At 35.0% G+C, this 22451-nt stretch overlaps 1 protein-coding gene across 1 annotated transcript; it reads left to right on the top strand.

Annotated features, from left to right (window-relative positions):
- Window positions 1-531: 531 nt before the first annotated feature.
- On the top strand, window positions 532-1340 carry LOC149200683 (mitochondrial carrier protein CoAc1-like). The gene is made up of 3 exons (XM_089399620.1): window positions 532-567; window positions 696-845; window positions 1203-1340. Exons 1-3 carry the CDS (start codon window positions 562-564, stop codon window positions 1308-1310), a joined length of 264 nt encoding a protein of 87 aa, XP_089255746.1. The 5' UTR covers window positions 532-561; the 3' UTR covers window positions 1311-1340.
- The last annotated feature ends 21111 nt before the right edge of the window (window positions 1341-22451 follow it).

Here is a 22451-nt window from a genome sequence, read left to right as displayed (position 1 = left end):
TCATAGGAGCGTTACACATCCGCTTGGGAGTCGCGGGACCACGTGCCCTTCACCTCGAACGATGCGAAGCCCGCAATAAGACCCCAAAACCTTTCCACCCCCAAAAGGACTCCCATCTGTACCGCAGTAACATCAAACACTGAGCCAAAGCCTGCCATTCACCTCGAACAATGCGAAACCCGCAATAAGACCCCAAAACCTTTCCACCCCAAAACTTTGGTTCGACTTAGGTTATAATCGCTTGGTTCAATGTATCATGTTTCAATTTCAGAATTTTAGCAAATGACAGTTTCTGTCATTTTCAGAATTTTGTAGTGGATCAATTTTTGACAGGACCTGTTCTGTATATTTAAAACTGTTGCCACATACTGGTTCCTGTATACCTTATGACTTTTCTATTTTGAATATTCTTTTGCCCCAATGAAATAACATGGCAGCAGTATCAGATTAGCGATAAATTTGGCTTCAATGCTAGAGCAAATAACAATGTGTTAAATGGCTAGTGATTGAAGCTCGATTGTTGATACCTGCACGTATCCTCTGGATGTTGTTAGACGACAAATGCAGGTTGAACATTTTATTTCCTTGGTAACTGGAGTCTTGGTTTACTGTATTCATAATTTTAAGTCAAAGATACAGGCTATTTAAGTCTATGATACTGAAAATTGACCATTATGGTTTGAGTGGCACTACAGGTACAGACATTATCAGCTAACCAAAATAGTGCATCTTCTCTTCAACAAATGGAACCCAAGTTCAAAGGAACATTGGATGGTCTTGTTACCATTGTTCAAAGACAAGGCTGGAAGCAAATGTTTTCTGGGCTAAGTATTAATTACGTAAAGGTAAACTTTATAATCTCGTTGCATAAAAGTAATTTATTGCTGCATGTATTTTAAATTTCAGCATCAGCCACACAATTATTGAGTTGCTTGACTCCTGTTTGATTCGCTAGCCAGCATTTCGTGATTCTCTGTTGTCAATGTGGCCTATTAATGTTATGCATATGCTATGGCATACAGTATAGCCAGATAATTTTTTGAAATAGAAGGATGCCCGAGCTGGCGTTTGAGCTTTTCATTGTTTATGGTGATGCCAATGGTTACATGACATTTTGGGTTTTTATTTTCTACAGAAGGGAATTAAATAGTTTAGCAAAACTGACATTTGATTAGTAATAATTGCCATTCTGGTCTCGGCAGGTTGTACCTTCAGTGGCAATTGGCTTTACTACATACGATGCAATGAAATCCCTGCTTGGAGTTCCATCTCGAGAAAGAGGGAGTTCCATCTCGAGAAAGAGCACATAGTGGAAAATATGGTTGAGAGAGACAATGTCGGGTATGGTTGCATTTTGTTGCCTCGAAAGGTTTATGCATATGTGATGGCTTATCTGATATACCTTGCTATGAAGACCCTTTATTTACTGATCATGTTTTCTTTGTATGGACAGATTTCTCATGCCAAAGTTAATCTTCTTGAAGTTAGACCAGGAACATCTGAAGCACTGGTTCAAATTTCAGGCACTCCACAGCAAACAAGTGCACCCATTTTGTATGCAGTTCTTGATTTCCCTCCGACATTTTCCAACATTTGCCAACAATTCCTCTACTGTCCCTCTGTTGCTACTTTTTGATTTTGATTTCTTAGAATAAAAGCAGATTCCTTGCTGCAATTAAATTTCTATTTAAGATAATTAAGCATAAATCTGTCTGCAAACACCAACCCCTGTAGTACTAACTATATGCTTTGTTTCAAAATTCAGTCAAATCGCGATATAAACAGTATTGGCAATTTCTCTGAGTTTGAGGAGCCAATTCTTCGTCAAGGGAGTTCTGCCAGATTTGGAAGGTACACAAGATTTGCAAAACTTTGTCGATTGCTGCTATCATGGGGGTTTTGCTGATCACCATTTCTGTACTAATGTCCCTGGCATTGTATATCACCTTTGGCAGTGTCAGAGCAGCTGGTGAGCTTATCACAAAAACTACAGTTGAAGTTGTAATATCTGAACGCACAGTTGCAGCCATTCTAGGACTTCAACTGAAATTTTTGAAACATGGAGACTTGGAATGAAGTGTTGTCATTGCTGACAAAATGACATTGTACTGACAGAATGACAAAATGTTACAGCACAAAATTTGACATTGTACTGACACAATACTTCTTTATCCAGCCTATAAAGTGCCATTTCTTTGACTTGACATAAATGTATTTTGCAACAAAAATGACAGAACGATTTTGATAAACATGAACTGCATTATATTTTGAATTTGGATTCTACTGCCACTGCTTATGCTCCAAAACCAATGTTCTTTGTGTAAAAAAAAAAATATTTTTATATATATTCAATATATTATTACACAATGTATTAGCTTATCAGTTTAAATTATAAATTATATTTTTTAATTCGAATACTATGATATCGCAGAAAGCAAGAGTATAGAACACCAAAAGCTAATGAATTTTTTCTTGGAGATCATGATCAATTTACATTTCAACTCGTAAAGTTTAAATGTTTTTTTAATTTTAATTTGTTTATTTTAATTTTTAATTTATAAAATAAACTTATCAAAATTATTTTATTATTGTACTTAGATGCTATATTTACTAACCCAAAACTATAAAAAAGGTCAAAAGTCATGTCCTTTTGCATCACAACAAATTATTAATTAAATGCAACAAATTACTAATTAGAAATTAGATGCAGGGTTTATTTTCTTTGCTAATTAGTAATTGGACAAATTTAAAGTTCACACTAAAGTTATGATAAACAATATTTTTAAATAAATATATCTTTTGTTCTTTTGACCATGGAATAATTCCTCAATCATTGATATGTAATCTTTCAATCATGGGTTCAAGACTCCATAACTATAATTTTTAAATGCTTAAGTTCTTCTTTGACCTTCGAGAATGATCTATGTAAATATTGAACACTCTCCACCACGAATTTAATTAACAAATTTATATTCATAATAATGTTTATTTGGTCATTATCAATTTATGAATATTTCCATAATATTCAAATGTAAAAAAGTAAGAAAATTCTATGTTTTGTGCACCATGGTTATTAAAATACATAACTTACTTTAACACCTTCCTATTATTTTAATATGTTTTGTGCACCATGGTTATTACAATACATAACTCACTTTAACACTTTCCAATTCTTCGTACATTATAATTCATTATTATGCATTTAAATATATTTTATACCTCGTGCTTATTAAAATACATAACTTACTTTAACACTCTCTAATTCTTCATACATTATAATGCATTATTATTACCTTTTATAGTTTTTTTCCCTCAAGTTTTCTATGATTCACTGTTAAATTTTATTATATTTTAATTATTAATCTAAGCGTTTTTTAAATCATGAAACATTGGAAAATTATATCTAAAACTAATCTTATTTTAAGAAATACAAACTCAACATTACAAGCATTTATCAGTTCAATGACATTTATGACAATTCTTACTTAACAAAGGCAAAGTTCATTATATTTCACTCTTCGCATAAAGTCAAAAAGTTCATACAACAACTGGCCATCCAATTCATTAAATCTTAATACAAGTAAGCATGCCTACAACACACTAGTAATGGAAACCAGCTCTCATGATAACACAAATTAAATCTCATAATAATAACTGACCAAACTTTTCTATTAACCGGCAGAGACTAACGCTACAACAGTGGCTCCTTGTTGTCTCAAGCGATCTAAAATGAATTAATTAACACATTAACATTTATTTAAAAATTCAAATAGCACAGGGTATTATAAGAATAAAATAAAATAAAAGTTGGAAGCATTTTGTTTCGAAAGGAACAAATAAAGAGAAAACACCACTTATTCTTATAATTTTTTTGAACTGAACAGAATATATATACATGCTCATCCATCCATTTATCATATTTAAACGGATGGTTTTATTGTAAAAAGAATGTTATTATAAAATGTTTCAGTGTCCCACACCCATTCATCTTTCCACTTTCTTGGAACTTACTCATCGCATTTTCTCGAATGACATCTCTCATCGTTTCAGTCAAATTTTTAACCACACGCAATTGTCTTTTCCCACTCTGTCACGCCACTCACCACGGAGTCAATACGTCGAGTCAATATTAGCCACACGCCATTGTCTTTTCCCACTTTCACCACGGAGTCAATAGGTCGAGTCAATACGGCAGTTTCGCCTAGGAGTCAATACCGCGATTTCTCTAATTTTTCCAACTCACGAAAAGACCCACCCATTCATCTTTCCCTAATTTTTCAAACTCACGAAAAGACGGGAAGACCGGAAGCTTGCGCGCAGTTTCCAGTTTCTTCGAAATGACTCATCGCATTTTCTCGAATGGCATCTCTCATCTCTCATTGTCTTTTCCCACTCTGTCACGCCATTTCTGAGTTACTTTATCTTTCTATCTCCCGCTCTATACGGCACTTTCCGCGTTTATCGCTGCACGACCAGCAGTCAATACCTCAACTTCTTCCTTCACCCCGCTCAATACGGCGATTTCTCTATCCCTTCCTTCCGTGTTATTGCTGTTAGACCCGCTGTCCTCTCCTTATAAATATGTACATATGTCTAGCAACACAACTCACTCAACTTTGCAGGGTGTTTTGAGTTTCTGAGACGGAGAAATGGATCCTAAAGGCGTTGTTATTGTGATGCTACCGTGCTTCCTATTCATGGTGGTCACTCTAACTGTAAGTGCAGCAGCTGTTAATTTGAGTAATGATCGGACCGATTCTGCTTCTTCTGATGAATTTGCTTTTAATGGACGTGCTGTGCTGGACGAGAAAAGTGACAAATTCCGATCATCAATGGACCGTCACGAGAAAAGGGATATTGAAGCTCTTCTGGCTTTTAAAAGAAACATCAAATCGGATCCATCTGGAATGTTGTCCAACTGGACAGCAGAGAACTCACACCAGGTGTGCTCCTGGTATGGTATTACCTGCAGGAAACACACCAAAAGAGTTGTAGCCGTAATACTTTCCCGATTGAATGTGGGTGACCCATTGAATGGCACCCTTTCCCTATCTCTGGCCAACCTCTCCTTGTTGCACACGCTGGATCTCTCTGGCAATTATTTTACAGGAGGAATTCCAGCTGGATTCGGGCAGCTTAAAGCGCTGAGAATACTTGATCTCAGAGCTAATTGGTACCTGGGAGGATCTATTCCCAAAGCACTGTGTAATTGCACACGCCTCAAAAGGATCGACCTTTCAGCAAACAACTTCACAGGGACCATACCAGCAGACTTTGGTCGCCTGATCGAGTTGGAACAGCTCAGCATCAATGATAATAATCTGGGTGGAAGTATTCCAACTTCTTTGAGCAACTGCACATCTCTCCGTACATTATACATTTCAGGTAACAATTTCAGTGGTCCATTCTTTTCCATTTTGGATTCAATGAGAAGCCTGCCTTATCTTGACCTCTCATATAACAATTTCAGTGGTGCACTCCCTTCCACCTTGGGTTCGCTGAAAAACCTATCTTATCTTGACCTTTCATCTAACCATTTTAGTGGTCCAATCCCTTCGACTTGGGGTTACCTAAGAAACCTATTTGACCTTGACCTTTCATCTAACCATTTTAGTGGTCCAATCCCTTCGACTTTGGGTTCGCTGAGAAACCTATCTTATCTTAATCTCGCAAGCAATTATTTAAATGGTCACATCCCTATGCATTTGGGCAATTGCAGTGCACTTAAGTCCATGGATTTATCTGATAATATTTTGGATGGTAGAATACCAAATGAATTGGGGTTGTTGCATAACTTAGAGGAGTTCAAGTTAGCAGAAAACAAATTGTGTGGGAGAATACCATTTCAATTGGGTAATTTGAGCAATCTTGTGGTTATGATATTGCAAAATAATAATTTTAGTGGTGAAATTCCAAAGGATTTAGGAAATCTTCATTCAATCCAATTTCTAGATTTAAGTTCAAATACTTTAACTGCAATTCCATATAGCATAGGTCAATTAAAATCTCTTATGGTTTTGTTCATAAACGATAACAATATTTATTGCCCTATTCCTAATACTATTATTGGTCTAATTTCATTGAGGATGTTAGATCTATCTCAAAATAGTATAGAGGGACCAATTCCTAAGAGCTTTGGCAATTACACTTCTCTACAATGGCTAAATTTAAGTGCAAATAGGTTGACAGGGGAATTGCCTAGTCACCTCGCACTATTCCATAACTTGGTTGTATTAAATGTTAGTTATAATAATATCCATGGTGATATTCCTACGTGGATAACAAATCTCACAAAGTTGAGTTTCTTGGATTTATCCAACAATAAATTTAGTGGAAGAATGCCATTTCACCTTGAGAGACTTGCGGGATTTGCACCCAATGTATCTTCGCTTGGACAAAATAATGAAATAGTTGGGACAAACTATATTCAAAATCCAAATTTTGGACTTGTCGAATATGTCCAATTTTATGTGGAAAACACTTTCTTTGATTTGTCTAACAACAATCTTGTAGGAGAAATACCTATAAGCATAGGGAGTATGAGTAGTTTGCGATGGCTAAATCTATCTGGGAACCAATTTGAAGGGTCAATACCTACATCTCTTAGTAACATATCTTCTTTGGAGGTGTTGGACTTGGCCAAAAATAATTTCAGTGGAAAAATTCCTCAAGAACTCTCTAACTTACATTTTTTGCGGGTACTAGATGTTTCATGTAACAGCTTATGTGGGCCAATTCCAACAGGGACACAATTTTCAACTTTTGATGTGGCTTCATTTCAAAGTAATAAATGCTTATGGGGGTGTCCTATAGATCGATGTAGTAATCAAAAGGAAGACCCTATGATAGAGGGTAATAGTGCTAGCAATAATCATCATGTTAAAGTGGGATGGTTGAGTCGTGTAAATGAAAATATGTCATTGTTAGCAATGAGTATAGGAACAGGGATTGGATTTGGGGGAGTTGTTGCTATGTTCATATTGTGGGAGAAAGCTAGGTTTTGGGTGTTAGCTTTAACCCCAAAAAAGCCACAAGTCTTTTATGGAGTGTATAGACTCCCTACATAGTAAGTTAAGACATTGTATATCATTACATCAAAACAGGAATAAAAAGAACTGGTACCATGTGTTGTTATGTGCTATTATGAGATATATATGTGTGTCTGTTAAAATAGAAAATAAAAAAGACAATTGTAACTAATAAGCAAGAAAAAAATTCTTCCACAATTAAGTTATTGTGCAAATCATAATACATATAAAATTAGATATTTAAATTTTTCCAATTTAAAAAAAAAAAATTCTCATTTCATAATACAAAATGATACCTATGAAACACAAAATCATTCTCATTTTGATGTTATATAAATTTTTATATTATTAAATTTAATATGGTCTATTTTTTTTTATAAGAAATGAAATATATATACTTTAAGTGATTGAAAAAATAAAATAATTTATAATTTATTGAAATAAATGATTTAATATATTTATTGAAATAAATATATTATTTTTGAAATATTTAAACAATATAAAAAATATATGTATAATTGAAGTTTTAGAAAGAGAAAACAAGTTGATTTATGTTTTTTTCATTATAAAGAGATATATAATTTTCTTTTATAATTATTATGGATTTGAAAATTGGTATATATATATATATATATATATATATATATATATATATATATATATATATATATATATATATATATATATATTATTTTAATGAAAAACATAAATAAATTATTTTAATATTTACATTAAATAAAAAAATTTAATACCAATTTGATGATTTAATATCAATTTTTATATATAAATAAAGCAAAATTAAAACTATTTGGAGTAATTGAATGGGACAACTATTATCCTTCCCATTGAAATTCACATTAGTAATATGACTAATTTTGATATTAACATTACTGGTCTTCCCGCACTTTTTTTAAAATATATATATATAATTCAAGTAAAAAAAAGATGTAATGTTTTTTATTTTTTATATGAAATTGGCAAGTGATATGTGTGTAAAAGGGCTATGGATTTATGTTTCCCTTTTATTGTCCAACTCAGTGACTCAAGAGCACCACTTTCTTCACCCTACACCATGCGCGGTTTCCATCCATTCTTTACCCACTCACGCCATATGTCTCTGTACGTTCACTTCGATTTTCCAACGCACCCACTACTCTACGGCTTTACAACACCATTATATCTGCACCTTATGCTTACAATGACCATTTTATCTTACTCTAAAGGCCATTTTCAAGCCCAACATACGCTGAGCTCCAAAGTGGCTCCCAAGATTGCACTTTTGTATTTATTTACAAAATGTTTTTAACTTAAAAAAAAATAATAATTTAATCCCATTCACATATTGATTCCATAAACAAATGTCTGATTAACTGCCATCAAAATTAAATTATTGATCACAAACCACACAAAAAAATTAACGTATTGTCTTTATTTATAAAGAAGCTCACCAATAGAAACCTCTAACAATAGCAAAATCTTAATTAAAATCTTGCACAGTAATTAAAAAAAAAAATAGAAAATACAACACGAAAAGAAGAAGAAAATGTAAGTAGAAATAAAAAAGTAGGTTGGAATAAAATTGCAGAACTAATACAAGGTAAATGTGTACTCATTGCTCTACTACCCAGCCTTTACCCTTGCTCAGGGATTAACAACGCAATGGAATAATTTAAAAATATTGGTATGATGAAAAACAAGATGGAAAGGAATATCCTAATTAAAGTGATTTGTTTTGATTTTCAAATAGACATGATCTCTGCATAGAGATAGATCAATAATGCGATATGAGAAGGATTTGCTTGATCTCTTCCTAACTGAGTTCGATGTAACGATCTTCAGTAAAAGATGTTAATCACATGACTCATTCTTAACATATTTCAGAATATTTTAGAGGCAGTGAAGAAAAATATTACTAAAATTAACTTGAGATTAAATACCCTCTAATGAATATAACTTGAGATTTTCATGTTCATCACAACTCTTTATATATATATATATATATATATATATATATATATAACAAATAAGCCAAAAAAAATAATAATATTTTTTTTCTTTTTGGAACAACTCTCTTTCTATATATATAACAAATAAGCAAATAAGCAAAAAATTAACAATATTTTTTTTTCTTTTTGGAAAAATCGCATTTGAACGAATTATGTAAAGAGACAAACACTAGCACAACAAAGAGATTTTGCAATACGTATTCTTAGGGCGTCCTGTGATGTTGATTTCTCTTATGTTGATAGTTGCTTGTGTCATTCTTTTACTTGATTAATTAAATTCTTCTTTTGCTTATTATTATCATGTTCTTCATCATCAAACAAATACCAAAACATGAAGATCATCAAAGGAAAATACACACCAAATGTAGGCTATAAGTCAATACTAAAACCTCTCTAGAGAGGAAAACCCAAACAAATCTCTTATTTTCTTCAAGAACCAAAAGAAATGAGACAACCAAGACCTTTTGACTAATAGTATGATCTCCTCCAATCCACCAACTCAACTTCTAGAGAATACTAGTCAATATCTCAAAAGTCAACACAAATACATCTCCAATATCCAAGTCAAATGGAGTTTCAGCCTCTTCTGCAACTTCTGAAGTTCTCGACCTATATCTTTAGATCTATAACTTCACACATTTTCTTTAGTCATTCCACACATGTGGATAGACCAAGAATAAATTTTAATCCTCGTAGATGCTTTATGGATATGGGGATTTTCCATTCCTTAATGGTTTTAATTTTTCTAGGGTCTACCTTAACACCTTCATGAGATACAATATGACCCAGATATTCCACCTCTTTTACTCCAAAGAAACATTTGGAGATTTTTGCATATAATTGTTTCTCCTCCAATAGTTTGAGCACCATGTCAACATGTTGGACATGATCCTTCCAAGACTTGTTGTAGATTAGTATATCATCAAAAAATACTAACACAAATTTTCTAAGGAAGGGTTTGTAAATGGAATTCATCAAACCTTGAAATGTAGAAGGTGCATTAGTAAGGCCAAAAGGCATGACCAAAAATTCATAATGACCCTCATGAGTTCTAAATGCTATTTTTGGAATGTCTTCAGTCTTCATTCTGATTTGATGATATCCTGAATGAACATCCAACTTGGTGAAGTAAATTGATCCATGCAATTCATCCAATAATTCATCAATGACAGGAATGGGAAATTTATCTTTAGTAGTGAGTTTTTTGATCTCCTTATAATCTGGACACATGCACCATGATCCGTCCTCCTTGTGAACCAATACTACTGGAGGAGAGAAAGAACTTTGACTAGGTTGAATTATACCAGCCTCTAGCATTTCTGCAACCATATGTTCAATTTCACTCTTTTGGACATGGGGATACCTATAAGGCTCGATGTTTGCAGGAACACTTCCTAGAATCAAATTAATAGCATGATCATGATCACGAATAGGTGGGAGGCCTTTGGGAGTCTTAAAAACCTTAGAATGATTGTCCAAGTATTTTTGGAGATCTGGAGAAATGGATGATTTCGATGTGGGAACCTCTAGTGAACATAATTGTGCAATTATGCCTCATTGTTCTTTCTTTAGAACTTTTTCATTTTGTTAGAGATGATTATCTTTCCCGGTTTCCCTGCGATACCCCTTAATTGAACTTCCTTTCCTTCTGAAGAGAATTTCATGAAAAGTTCTTGAAAATTAAAAGCTATTGTACCCAAGGATTGTAGCCATTGGACTCCTAGTACAATATCAGCACCACCCATTGGAATGGAAAGCATTGGGCTATTCAATACATATTCTCCCATGGATAGCCTTATATTATGGCACTTTCCTGAGCAATTTATGGTTCCTCCACTTGCAACCATTCCTTGGCTATCTTACAAAGAATAAAATTATGGGTACTTCCCAAATCAATCAACACTATTACCTTTTTCTTCTTGATATGCCCTTCTATCTTGATAATTTGAGAAGTGGTAATTCCAGCCAATGCATTACAAGCTATGGTCGGATTCATTTCTTCTTTTTCTAGGGTTCGTTCATGGTGTATATCCTCTTCTTTTGACGTTTCCTGCTTCTTTTCTTCCTCCTCTTCACAATATATGTAAAATAATTTCTTCTCGGTACACTTATGACCTTCAGTGTATTTTCTATCACAACTGTAACAAAGCCCTTTTACTCTTTTTTCTTCCAATTGTTGTGGCGTCAACCATGTAGGTTGTGGATGGCTAGGGGTAGTAACACTTTCATCTTTATGATTGTGAGTGGTACGCTTCCTTGTTGCCATAATTTTGCTTTCCATTTTTCTTGCCAACTTGAATGCCTTCTCCAGTGAATCTGGTTCCCAAAGGCAAACCTCATGTTGGATGTTATCTTTTAAAGTCCCTATGAACACATCAATCCTATGCTCCTTTTGAATACCTCTTACCCTTGTATTCAATTTTTGGAAGTCCTCAGTGTGCTCCATCATTGAACCCTTTTGTTTAAGATTTATCAATTGCTTAAAAAAAGTGTTGCTTTTTGTATCTTCATAATGTGTTATCATTTCATCCATAAAAATAGCCCAAGTGACAATTTATTTACGAGAGCAAAGCCATCGTTGCAATGCATACCTTCTATGTGTTTTGCACATTATGGAGATCGAAAAATTGCTCCATCTGTAGTATCCATGTTCTAGGATCCTTGCCATCAAACTTCCTCATATCGATCTTTGGAACATGGTGGTAGTTTCCTTTACTACACTTTCGCCATTAGTAAGAATTTTTTGTAGAGACTTTGTCAAATATGTCTTCAAATTTGTCTGCAAATCTTCCATGCCTTCCTTTAAATCATCCATCTTAGCTTCCACGTCATTCATCTTAGCTTCTACGCCTTTCTTTAAACCATCCATACTAGCTTCCACACCTTTCATTAAACCATGCATATTAGCTCCTATGTCTTTCTTTAAAACATCCATCTTATTTTTTGTTACTTTTGGTGCAAGTGAAATTTGTTGCACTTGGTCTCGTAATTTTGATATGTCATGTTGCATTTCTTCCTCTTCTTTATGTGTCATGCTAGAGATTTCAGGTTGCTTACTAGGTGTTTCCATTTTCTTTCTTCGGGGCATGAATTACCGATAATAATGCTTCACTATGCCCTCTGAATTCCTTCAAACTAATTTTTCAAACCAAGCTTATGAAATTTTAAAAAAAAAGCTACACACTTTTTTCACTTTGTAGGAGCTCGATATTGAATATGATGTATCTTTGTAATTTTGGATCTCCTAGGTTTGAAATTACTTCTTGTGATTACCCTCTCAGTAATCTTTCTAACCCCGCAAGTCTGATCAAGATTGGATTGTCCAATGAAGAGTTATGCCAAATCTCCCACGATGACCTGAGTATAGACTGGTTCAGAAGAGCGAACTTGTACAACTTTCCGTGAGTCACTCTTTCAACCTTAGGTTCTAAAAATGATATCCAAACAAAATACAATCTGTCCTATTTCTGTAAATTCTTACGAAAATTCAATCTTATGCTCAGAGCGAAATTTATGACGATTTTTCCAAGGTGACATGTTTGGAATGTAATTCAGGAGTCTACAAAAACCCTAACTTCCTCAAATTATATCTCCGCAAATATAGAGAGACAAGATCTGAAATTCGGAGCTGAGGTTCAGACCGATCTCTTCCCAAATGGGTTTTTTTTAGAGCTTTTGAAACTTTGTAGCGAAAGAGTTATAGTGAACATTCCATGATAACCTATTTTAGATGAGATTCTGGAGCTTGCAAAAAACCCTAACCTCTTCAGATCTTATCTCTGAAAATATAGCGAGGTAAAATCTGAAATTCGGACTGGAGGTTCAGTGAGATTTAGTCTCAAATGGTTTTTTTTTAGCTTTTGAAGCGTCACAGAAAAAATATTATAGTGAAAATTCCATGATGACCTGTTTGGAGCAGCGAAACCCTAAAATCAAAAGCTCTAATACCAAATGTTATGGAACTAGCCCACAAAAAGATAGAAAAGATAAATCAACGTCTTAGAATTCAGCCTCTTCTAGGGGACAACCTCCTTTACATTACACAAATGAACAATTCTTGGATGATTCAAATGACAAAACCTCATTTCTATATATAGGAGGCTAAGGGGTCATAATATAACCAAGCCAACCTAACAATAATAATATAAAGGCACAAAAATAACAATAGAGGGATTCTATGGGGCACAATAATAACAATATGGGGATATTAGGGTCACAACAATAACAATAAGGAATACAACGGCAATAGTAATGGGGGAATCACTAGTATTATAGGGACCTAACACACAAGCACATGACCATGCAACCATCATTCTAGCTAGGGTCTAATCATCAATGCATGATCTCAATAACAACACACACCACAACCTCATGCACGAAAACCACCAGCATTGAGTCACGATACACTTGACCCATGGGCAAACATGAACATGAATAAGTGATTCATAGCCATCCACATATATGCCTAAACACGTTTGATCAAGCATGGGTGCACGATACTTGAAATCAAACCTATAAGAATGATACATGTAGCCGAGCATATAATAATGCAACCAAACATAAAAGAATGTTACCAATGATTCTACAACAATACAAGTAAGTGACATAAATCGACATGTAACCAGTCATATACTCACGCCGATGCATTCCACAACAAAACATCAAGTTTCAAATGACGAGATCACTTCAACCATGAACAACATCATGCAAATGCAACAAGCACATCGAATGCAAGTGTGAACGAAACAAATGAAATTAACATGCATGCATGACCAACACATAGCCCATCGAGTTCGAGGGGTGAATCATGCTCTGATACCACTCTGTAACACCCTCTTCCCACATCTACCCAAGCAACCAGTCAGCCGGGGTAAACATGCGATGAGAGGCCACTATGATATGACTCGACCTCCTAAGTCACGTTAAGGAAGTGCAACCAATGTAAACACACCATACAAACATTCAATATCAACTACAGGACTCTCAAGAACCAATTTAATACTCTAGATAGCTTGCCCTTCGGTCCCACTGAACGTTTGGACAACTTAAGCCTCGGTCTCTCTCATGTTGTAGGTATGCCAACGTCAAGAAACCGAAATTCGCTCTCATAGGATTACCTGCTAGCAACCAGAGACTAAATTTGTCAGTGATATGCCAATGACTCCAGGATTTGAGCCACTTTTTCAAGCCTAGAGCCTAGGTCACTGCCAAGAATTGAACCATCTCTTCATATCAGAAAAATAACATGGAAATGATAGTACTAAAGCAAACACTTGTTCAAGACCTTCAGTTGACCCCTACTAGCCATGACATGCATTTCATCAAACATATTGCGAATATGTAATCTACAAGTCTAAATAAGAGTTCTGAGCATATGGGTCTCATACCTAGCTGAAAATTGCTAAGAATCATTGATGCCTCAAAACATCAACTTCCATTCCATCCATTAGGTCATAGATACATTGATCATTCAATTACAAGTAAATACATGATGAGAGCCACACATGGATACTGTTATAAAACACATACATAACCAACATAATAGGGGCAGAAATATCAATGAAATCATAGTCATATATACCACATATAATCCATCATAATGCTCATAGAAATAAAAGGAGAAATAAAATTTCATTAATGATACAGAATCCAAACTCGATATGGGACTTCCACGTTCCACCCACTTCTAGAATGGCTAAGCAAAACCTCTCTTCATCCATTCACCCCTATGCCATATTCCAAGCATGAATGTGGGATCTCATAAAACACATCAATCAAAACCATCCAGAGCTTCTAGAGAGTTTTCCCAACCAAGGCTTCTGATACTAGTAACTCAACCCATCCAGGGGTTCTAGAGAATTTGTCCAACCAAGGCTTCTAGGACTAGTAATTTCGCCACAAGCTAAGGAAACATGAGAACCAACTAAAAACAAACAATGAAAGTAAACCCACAATCACCATGGCTATCCACGAAATGAAAATGCTAGGGAGCCCACTGTCAATCCTGACCATCCTCCATGCTAATGACAAATCACAACCAAAAATCCACATTTATATGCAATGCATGCCAGAACTAGTGAAGGAAGCATAGCAACTTGGTACCTGCAAGAAAATATGATGTAACTATCGATCCTAATGCCCTCTTGTTCTTTCCTGCTCTTCCTTTACTTTCTTGATCCAAGAATCCAAGTATACCACACCCACCAACAACGCTTCAGGAAAACTCTAAGTATCCAAGAGTATGAGACAGATAGAGAATAATGAGATAGTTCCAAAACTAAACTGACAAATTGGTTACCAACTGATCCTTACAAGCATTTTTATGAACAAGGTCTCTATTTTCTTCATTTTCCATTATTTTCCTATAATTTTCTCCTCAGATGCAACCCGTGACCTTTCATCTCCCTTTTCTCCCAGTTTCCATTATTTTCATAATTAAATGTGCCAAAAATGTCATTTTGCCTTTCCAAAGCCTTAGCATTTCCTTTGCTAATTTCCTTAGCCATAAACAATCACAAGTGATCCCCATCACTACGATTTTGGCCAACATTCAACTTGGAATAAGTGTCCCATCATCTGTGGTTATTATTTTTCCTTTATTTACTTTTATTACATTGAATTTTCACCAGAGCTATTACAAGATCTATGAATAACGAGGAGTATACTAGCAGGTTCTTAGATTTATTGAGGTATATACCTTGTCTTAAGGAGGAGAAACCTAAGATTCAAAGATTCATCATTGGGTTATCAGTAAAATTCAAGGACAAGATTGATATTGATGAGCCTAGATCATTGGAGGAAGCCATAAAAAATTTAAAGTGTGGTTATGAGCAATCAAAATATATGTATGAATCCAAATAGGAGTGGAATGGTAATGACAATGAAAATGGAAAGTGGGATAAGAAGCGAGGAAGATTACCGGATACAAGCAACAAAGAGAACGTAGTGTCCCATAAGAGGTTCAATACAACTAACAGAGGACAAGGATTTTAGTTTGAGGAGTAGAACAAAGGTGATGGCAGGAAGCCTTTACAATATTGGACTTGTGGCTAGGATCATCTTAGGAGAGATTGTGTGCAACATTAGGGTGGCATACTGCAGATTTATAGTGCTCAAGAAGCATAGATGGTTTGGGATGTTGGACAAAGTGTTCCTCAAATTTTTGCATCTTTGGATAAGAAGCAAGTTGATCAACATGCATATGTTATTGAGATGGAAGGTAAGATTTGTGATCAAGTTGTTTCTATCTTTATTGACCCTGGACTTGACTATAGTTATATCAGTCATGACCTGGTGGATAAGCGTGGTTTGAATAAAGAAGTACATGCATATTCTTGGTTAGTGCAGTTGGCTACAAGTGCTAAGAAATGATTTCATCATTGGGTAAGAGTTTGTGCATTTGAGTTGAATGGTATGTCTACATCAACGCATTCCATTGGGCTCGTATAGTATGCTTCTAGGTATGGATTGGTTGTATCTTCATAGTACTAAGGTGGACTGCTATGATAGGGCTATTAAGTGCTTTGATGAAAATGGAGAGTAGTGATTCTTGCATGATAAGAAGAAGGCGGCATGCGTTAGAATGGATACAGGTATGTAGGCAAAGAACAACTGTAGGAAAGGGTGTGTCTTATTTTTAGTGCATATTTCTGGTGAAAAAGGTAAGAATGTTGAGGATGATGAGGTCTTAAACAGGTACCCAATTTTACAACAATTTCAGGATGTATTCCCAACAAATATCTCATACTTATCGCCTCACAGGGAAGTGGAATTTTCTATTGAGTTGGTACTAGCAGTAGCACTAGCATTAAAGGCACCGTACAGGATGAGCACTCTAGAGTTAGTGGAATTGAAGTTACAGTTGAAGGAAATGCTTGACAAGGGTGACATTAGGCCAAGTGTGTTGCCTTGGGGTGTACCAATGTTGTTTGTGAAGAAGAAAGATGGTACCCTCAAGTTATTCATCAATTATGGGCAGTTGAACAAGGTGACGATTAAGAATATCTACACTTGTTGAGGATTGATGACTTGTTTGATCCACTAAAGGGAGCGGCATTGTTCTCAAAGATTAAGGGTTAGTTTTTAACCCTCAATTGAGCTATCGTTTTAGTGCCTAAGGAGTTTGATCAAGCGCTTGAATGGATCGATTGAGCCATTGTTTTTTCCACCAAAACATAACCTATTTCACCAAAAAAATTGACATAGTTCCATGCTTTTGCCCATAATTGATATTAATACATCGCTTTATCTAATTTACATGAATAAATTAAAATAATTGTCAAGGCCACCTCAATATAATGATCTTCATCTATGTGCTTGCTGAGAAAATCCGTAGGTAGCATGTAGAATCCCAATGAGGCATCAATTAATGGCTTCTCATTGAATGTGGATGGATTGATAGGATTGTTGTGAGCAAGTTGATGCATGGGTGCAGTACTGTGATTGATTACATACCTCAGTATATCTCTTGAAGTGTTTGTTTGCATGGGTTTCCTTGTAACAATGGTTGTCATGCTATTTGTTACATGAATACTCTCTAGGGGTTGGGGGGGAGGAGGGGGTGTTGCCATGTCCCATCGAGTCATTAGTTGGTGGGGAAATAAAAACACAACATCCCCCCCCCCCCCATTTTTCCACCTTAGTTACCCCATATGCAGATTGTAAATGTCCTATTTATTATTATTGAATAGTTGATTAATGTCAGTAAATTACATAGACCATAAATCTTAGGTTTCTATGTAATCATGTGATTCATGATGACTATATAGATGGGATGGTCCATTGTGATACATTGATATTGTAGGGGGTGATAACTCTGATATAAAATGGTATCAAAGTAAGAAGAGCCTATGAAATGGGAAGAATAAAATAAAAATGAGGAAGCAAATGTTAGATGATGTTGCGTAAGGAAGATTTGTTGCTAGATTTGTTGGAAATGTAACTAGTTTCGGTCTTCATAATTGTTGTTGTACTCATTTCAATATGTATTCTATGTAACAAATAAGAGAATAAAATAAAAAGTTATTATTTTAAAGCATAGGTTTCATGCTCATTATTGATGGTATTCTCGGTAAAAGCATGTTCGTCATGCTTCTAGGGTTTGTTAGGTCATAGGAGTTACTGTCACGAGTCAAGAAAGTCAACATCATGTTTATAATACCATTCTAGGAAAAATGTAATTAAATAAGGAATTATTTTTTAGTCTACAAAGTCTTGGAAACTCCAAAAGTAAAATTCGGTCCTGGTAGCTTCAAGTCAGCCTAAAGAAGGAAATTCAACCCCTTATAAAGGCTGTAAATACAAGTACTTCGACCCCATTTCTGACTCACTCACTCACAAGTTCAATTTCAAGAAGGAAGTTGGATCTATAGGTGGGATGCAAGAGAGAAAGATAGAGGAGGTCTAAAAGAAGAAAGGAAGGATGAAAATCTTGTGTTTGGGCTCTATTTATCACACAGATGCAAAGGATTAGGGTTTCTGTAGCTTCCAAGAAGGCCAAAATTGCAGGTTTGAGTTGCGGCATCAATTAGCTGGGAGAGAAAGATATTCTGGTTTGACTTCGTTGATCTTGGAAGGAGATTCCTTGATCAAGGAAGAATTCTTTAAACATTGACTTATATTTTCTGCAACAACTACAGGGCTGAAGTTGTAGGTCAAAGAAATAGTACTAAAGCTGGAAAGTCAAAGTTGCAGTTTGAAGTTGGTTGGTGCTAGATTATGGAAAGACATGACTGGAAGGGTTGACTCGGTACTTGGAGGAGGACTTGGTCTAGGGATGGGGTCTTTGCTATCCCATTTGAAGTAGATTCTATAAGAAGAGAAGATTTTCCTGGGTTTTCCGCTTGGAGGGGGATTTTCCTTGGCTGAGAGCCTCATTTTTGCATTCTATTTTGCTGCTATTTTTTTTCTTGATATGTTTTTGATGAAAATATCTGAATAAAGAACATAAGAAGACTAACTAAGTTCACAAGAAAATATTAAGGTTAACTAAAGTTGGAATTAATAGCTGCAACTTTACATCTTTCCAATAAAAATAAGAGAAGGGGAAGAAAGTAACATTCATGAAGTGTTGGACATGGAAGTTGTAAGATGTAGGAACAACAGGAACCCAAGAAGAAAGAAATGGTTGAAGAATGAAGAGACTAAAGAATGGTTGAGGCTACAATTCTTTTTGGCTTGACAACCCAATGATCTTTGAAATTTAGACAAAAAGGAAATTAAGGCTAGTTTTGTAATATTCATGTAGAAAATGATTAATAAATAAAGAAAAGAGGCTAAGCACATTGTTAGTGGTTTTTTTCCTTCGAGTCTCCATATTTAATTTATCGTGTTTATATGATGATATCGTTATTTATTACAATATATGATGATATTGTTATTTATTACAATAATATGACATTTTTTTATTAATTATTTTAATTAAAAGAGTTTGGGATAAATCTCAATCTTTATTTTGTGACTATTTTATATTGTGGAAGTTAAAACCATATCATTCACTTAATAATTAGTGACAGTTAAATTAAAATATTCAAGTCTTATTCTGGATGATATCACCACAATTACATAAAAAAGTAACCAAATACCAATAATAAATTTGAAATTGAAAAAAATATTTAAAGCAATGACATTATCCATAACTCAAGCATGAGATTGTAAATGATGTGTCATGGTAGTGTGGTCATTCTTTTCAAAAAATTTGATGTGAGGAGTGCTTGAATCTTGTTTTTGATGGTGCAAATGGATTCAACATCACCAAAAAATGTTGGGCACCCAAAATCTTGAAACTTGACCACTATAACCTAAATTTCCAAAAATTTGAATCAAATTTATAATCAATATCATATTGAAATGTCTATTATTTTTCTGATAGAAATGACACCTCATTAAACTATACTATTATAAACTAAATAAACAACCTAAACCTAAGTTCTGAAATATATAACATTAAACAACTTCATCTAAAGATCCAAGCTTACCTCTTTCAACCAATATTGTTGTCTCAAGCTATCTAAAGTAAATTAATTAACACATTAACATTTATTTAAAAGTTCAAATAGAACAAGTTATTATAAAAGTAAAATAAAATAAAAGTTGAAAGCATTTTGTTTTGAACCGAACAAATAAAGACACATCACCACTTATTCTTCTAACTTTTTTTGGGAAGGTGAGGAGATATATGTACATGCTCATCCATCCATTTATCATATTAAACAAATGGTTTTATTGTAAAAAGATTTTTATTTTAAACAAAACATTACATCTACCCGAGAAATCGGCCTATCGAGGTAAACATACGATGAGGCCACTATGATATGACTCGACCTCCTAAGTCACGTTAAGGAAGTGCAACCGATGGAAACACACCATACAAACATTTAACATCAACTATGACTCTTGGGAACCAATCCAATAATCTAGACAGCTTGCCCTTGGGTCCCACTGAATGTTTGGACAACTTAAGCCTTGGTCACTCTCATGTTGCAGGCATCACAACATCAAGAAACCCAAAGTCGGTCTCACAGGCTTACCTGCTAGCGACCAGAGACTAAATTTGTCAGTGATATGCCAATGACTCTGGGATTCGAGGCACTTTTTTAGGCCCATAGCCCAGGTCACTGCCAGCAATTGAACCATCTCTTCATATTAGTAAAATAACATGGAAATGATAGTACTAAAGCAAATACTTGTTCAAGAACTTCATTGGACCCCTACTAGCCATGATATGCATTTCGTCAAACATATTGCGAATATGTAATCTATAGGTGTAAATAATAGTTCTGAGCATAGGGGTCTAATAGTTAGTTGAGAAGCACTAAGAACCATTGATGCCTCAACACATCAACTTCCATTCCATCCATTAGGTCATAGATACATTGATCATTCAATTACAAGTAAAAATGTGATGAGAGCCAGACATGGCTCCTGTCATAAAACACATACATAACCAACATAATAGGGACATAAATATCAATGAAATCATAGTCATATATACCACATATAATCCATCATAATACTCATAGAAATAAAAGGAGAAATAATCTTTGATTAATGATACAAAATCTAAACTCGGGATGGGACTTCCACGTTCCACCCAATCCTAGAATGGCTAAGCAAAATCTCTCTTCAGCCATTCACCCCTGTGCCATATTCCAAGCATGAATGTGGGATCTCATAGAACACATCAATCAAAACCATCCAGTGCTTCCAGAGGCCATCCACCTCAACCCATCAAATAGTGATTCCACCTCACTGCCAGACATCACAAAACCATCATCAGATTGGTCTCCATCCAAGCCTTCCTGGGCTTCTAGAGTGTTTGTCCAACCAAGGCTTCCGAGGCTAGTAACTCAACCCACATATTATGCAAGGCTTCTAGAGAATTTGTCCATCCAGGGCTTTTAGGACTAGTAACTCAGCCCAAGCTATTATAGGGCTTCCAGAGCATTTGTCCAACCAAGGCTTCCAGGACTAGTAACTTAGCCTAAGCTAAGGAAACATGAGAACCAACTGAAAGCAAACAATGAAAGTAAACCCACAAGCACCATGGCTATCCATGAAATGGAAATGCTAGGGAGTCCATTGTCAATCTCGACCATCCTCCATGCCAATAATAGATCACAACCAAAAATCCACATTTATATGTGATGCATGCCAAAACTAGTGAAGGAAACATAGCAACTTAGTACTTGCAAGAAAATATGATGTAACTATTGATCCTGATGCCCTCTTGTGCTTTCCTTCTCTTCCTTTACCTTCTTGATCCAAGAATCCAAGTATACCACACCCACCAAGAGTGCTCCAAGAAAAATATAAGTCTCCAAGAGTATGAGAGAGAGAGAGAGAGAATAATGAGAGAGTTCCAAAACTGAACTGACAAAAGGTTACCAACTGATCCTTAGAAGCCTTTTTATGAATGAGGCCTCTATTTTCTTCATTTTCCATTATTTTCCTTCAATTTTCTCCTCACATGCAACCCGTGACCTTTTGCCTCCCTTTTTTCCCAATTTCCATTATTTTCATAATTAAATGTGCCAAAAATGCCATTTTGCCTTTCCAAAGCCTTAGCCATTTCCTTTGCCAATTTCCTTAGCCATAAATAATCACAAGTGATCCCCATCACTAGGATTTTGCCCAACATTCAACTTGGAATAAGTGTCCCATCATCCATGGTTATTATTTTTCCTTTATTTACTTTTATTACATTGAATTTTCACTGGAGCTGTTACAAGATATATGAATAACGAGGAGTACACTAGCAGGTTCTTGGAGTTATTGAGGTATATCCCTTGTCTTAAGAAGGAGAAACCTAAGATTTAGAGATTCATCATTGGGTTGTCGGTAACATTCAAGGACACGATTGATATTAATGAGCCTAGATCATTGGAGGAAGCCACAAAAAATTTAAAGTGTGGTTATG

The sequence above is a fragment of the Pinus tabuliformis genome, chromosome 2_1, assembly GCF_031772625.1.
Source record: "Pinus tabuliformis cultivar Carrire ecotype Pingquan chromosome 2_1, CPIR1, whole genome shotgun sequence".
NCBI lineage: Eukaryota > Viridiplantae > Streptophyta > Pinopsida > Pinales > Pinaceae > Pinus > Pinus tabuliformis.
This window is presented reverse-complemented; position numbering and strand designations above follow the sequence as displayed.

Bases quoted from the DNA above. Each gene is read 5' to 3' on its own strand.
- LOC149200683 (XM_089399620.1), top strand. The intron at 846-1,202 runs GTAAACTTTATA...TGGTCTCGGCAG, and splicing joins TAAGTATTAATTACGTAAAG to GTTGTACCTTCAGTGGCAAT.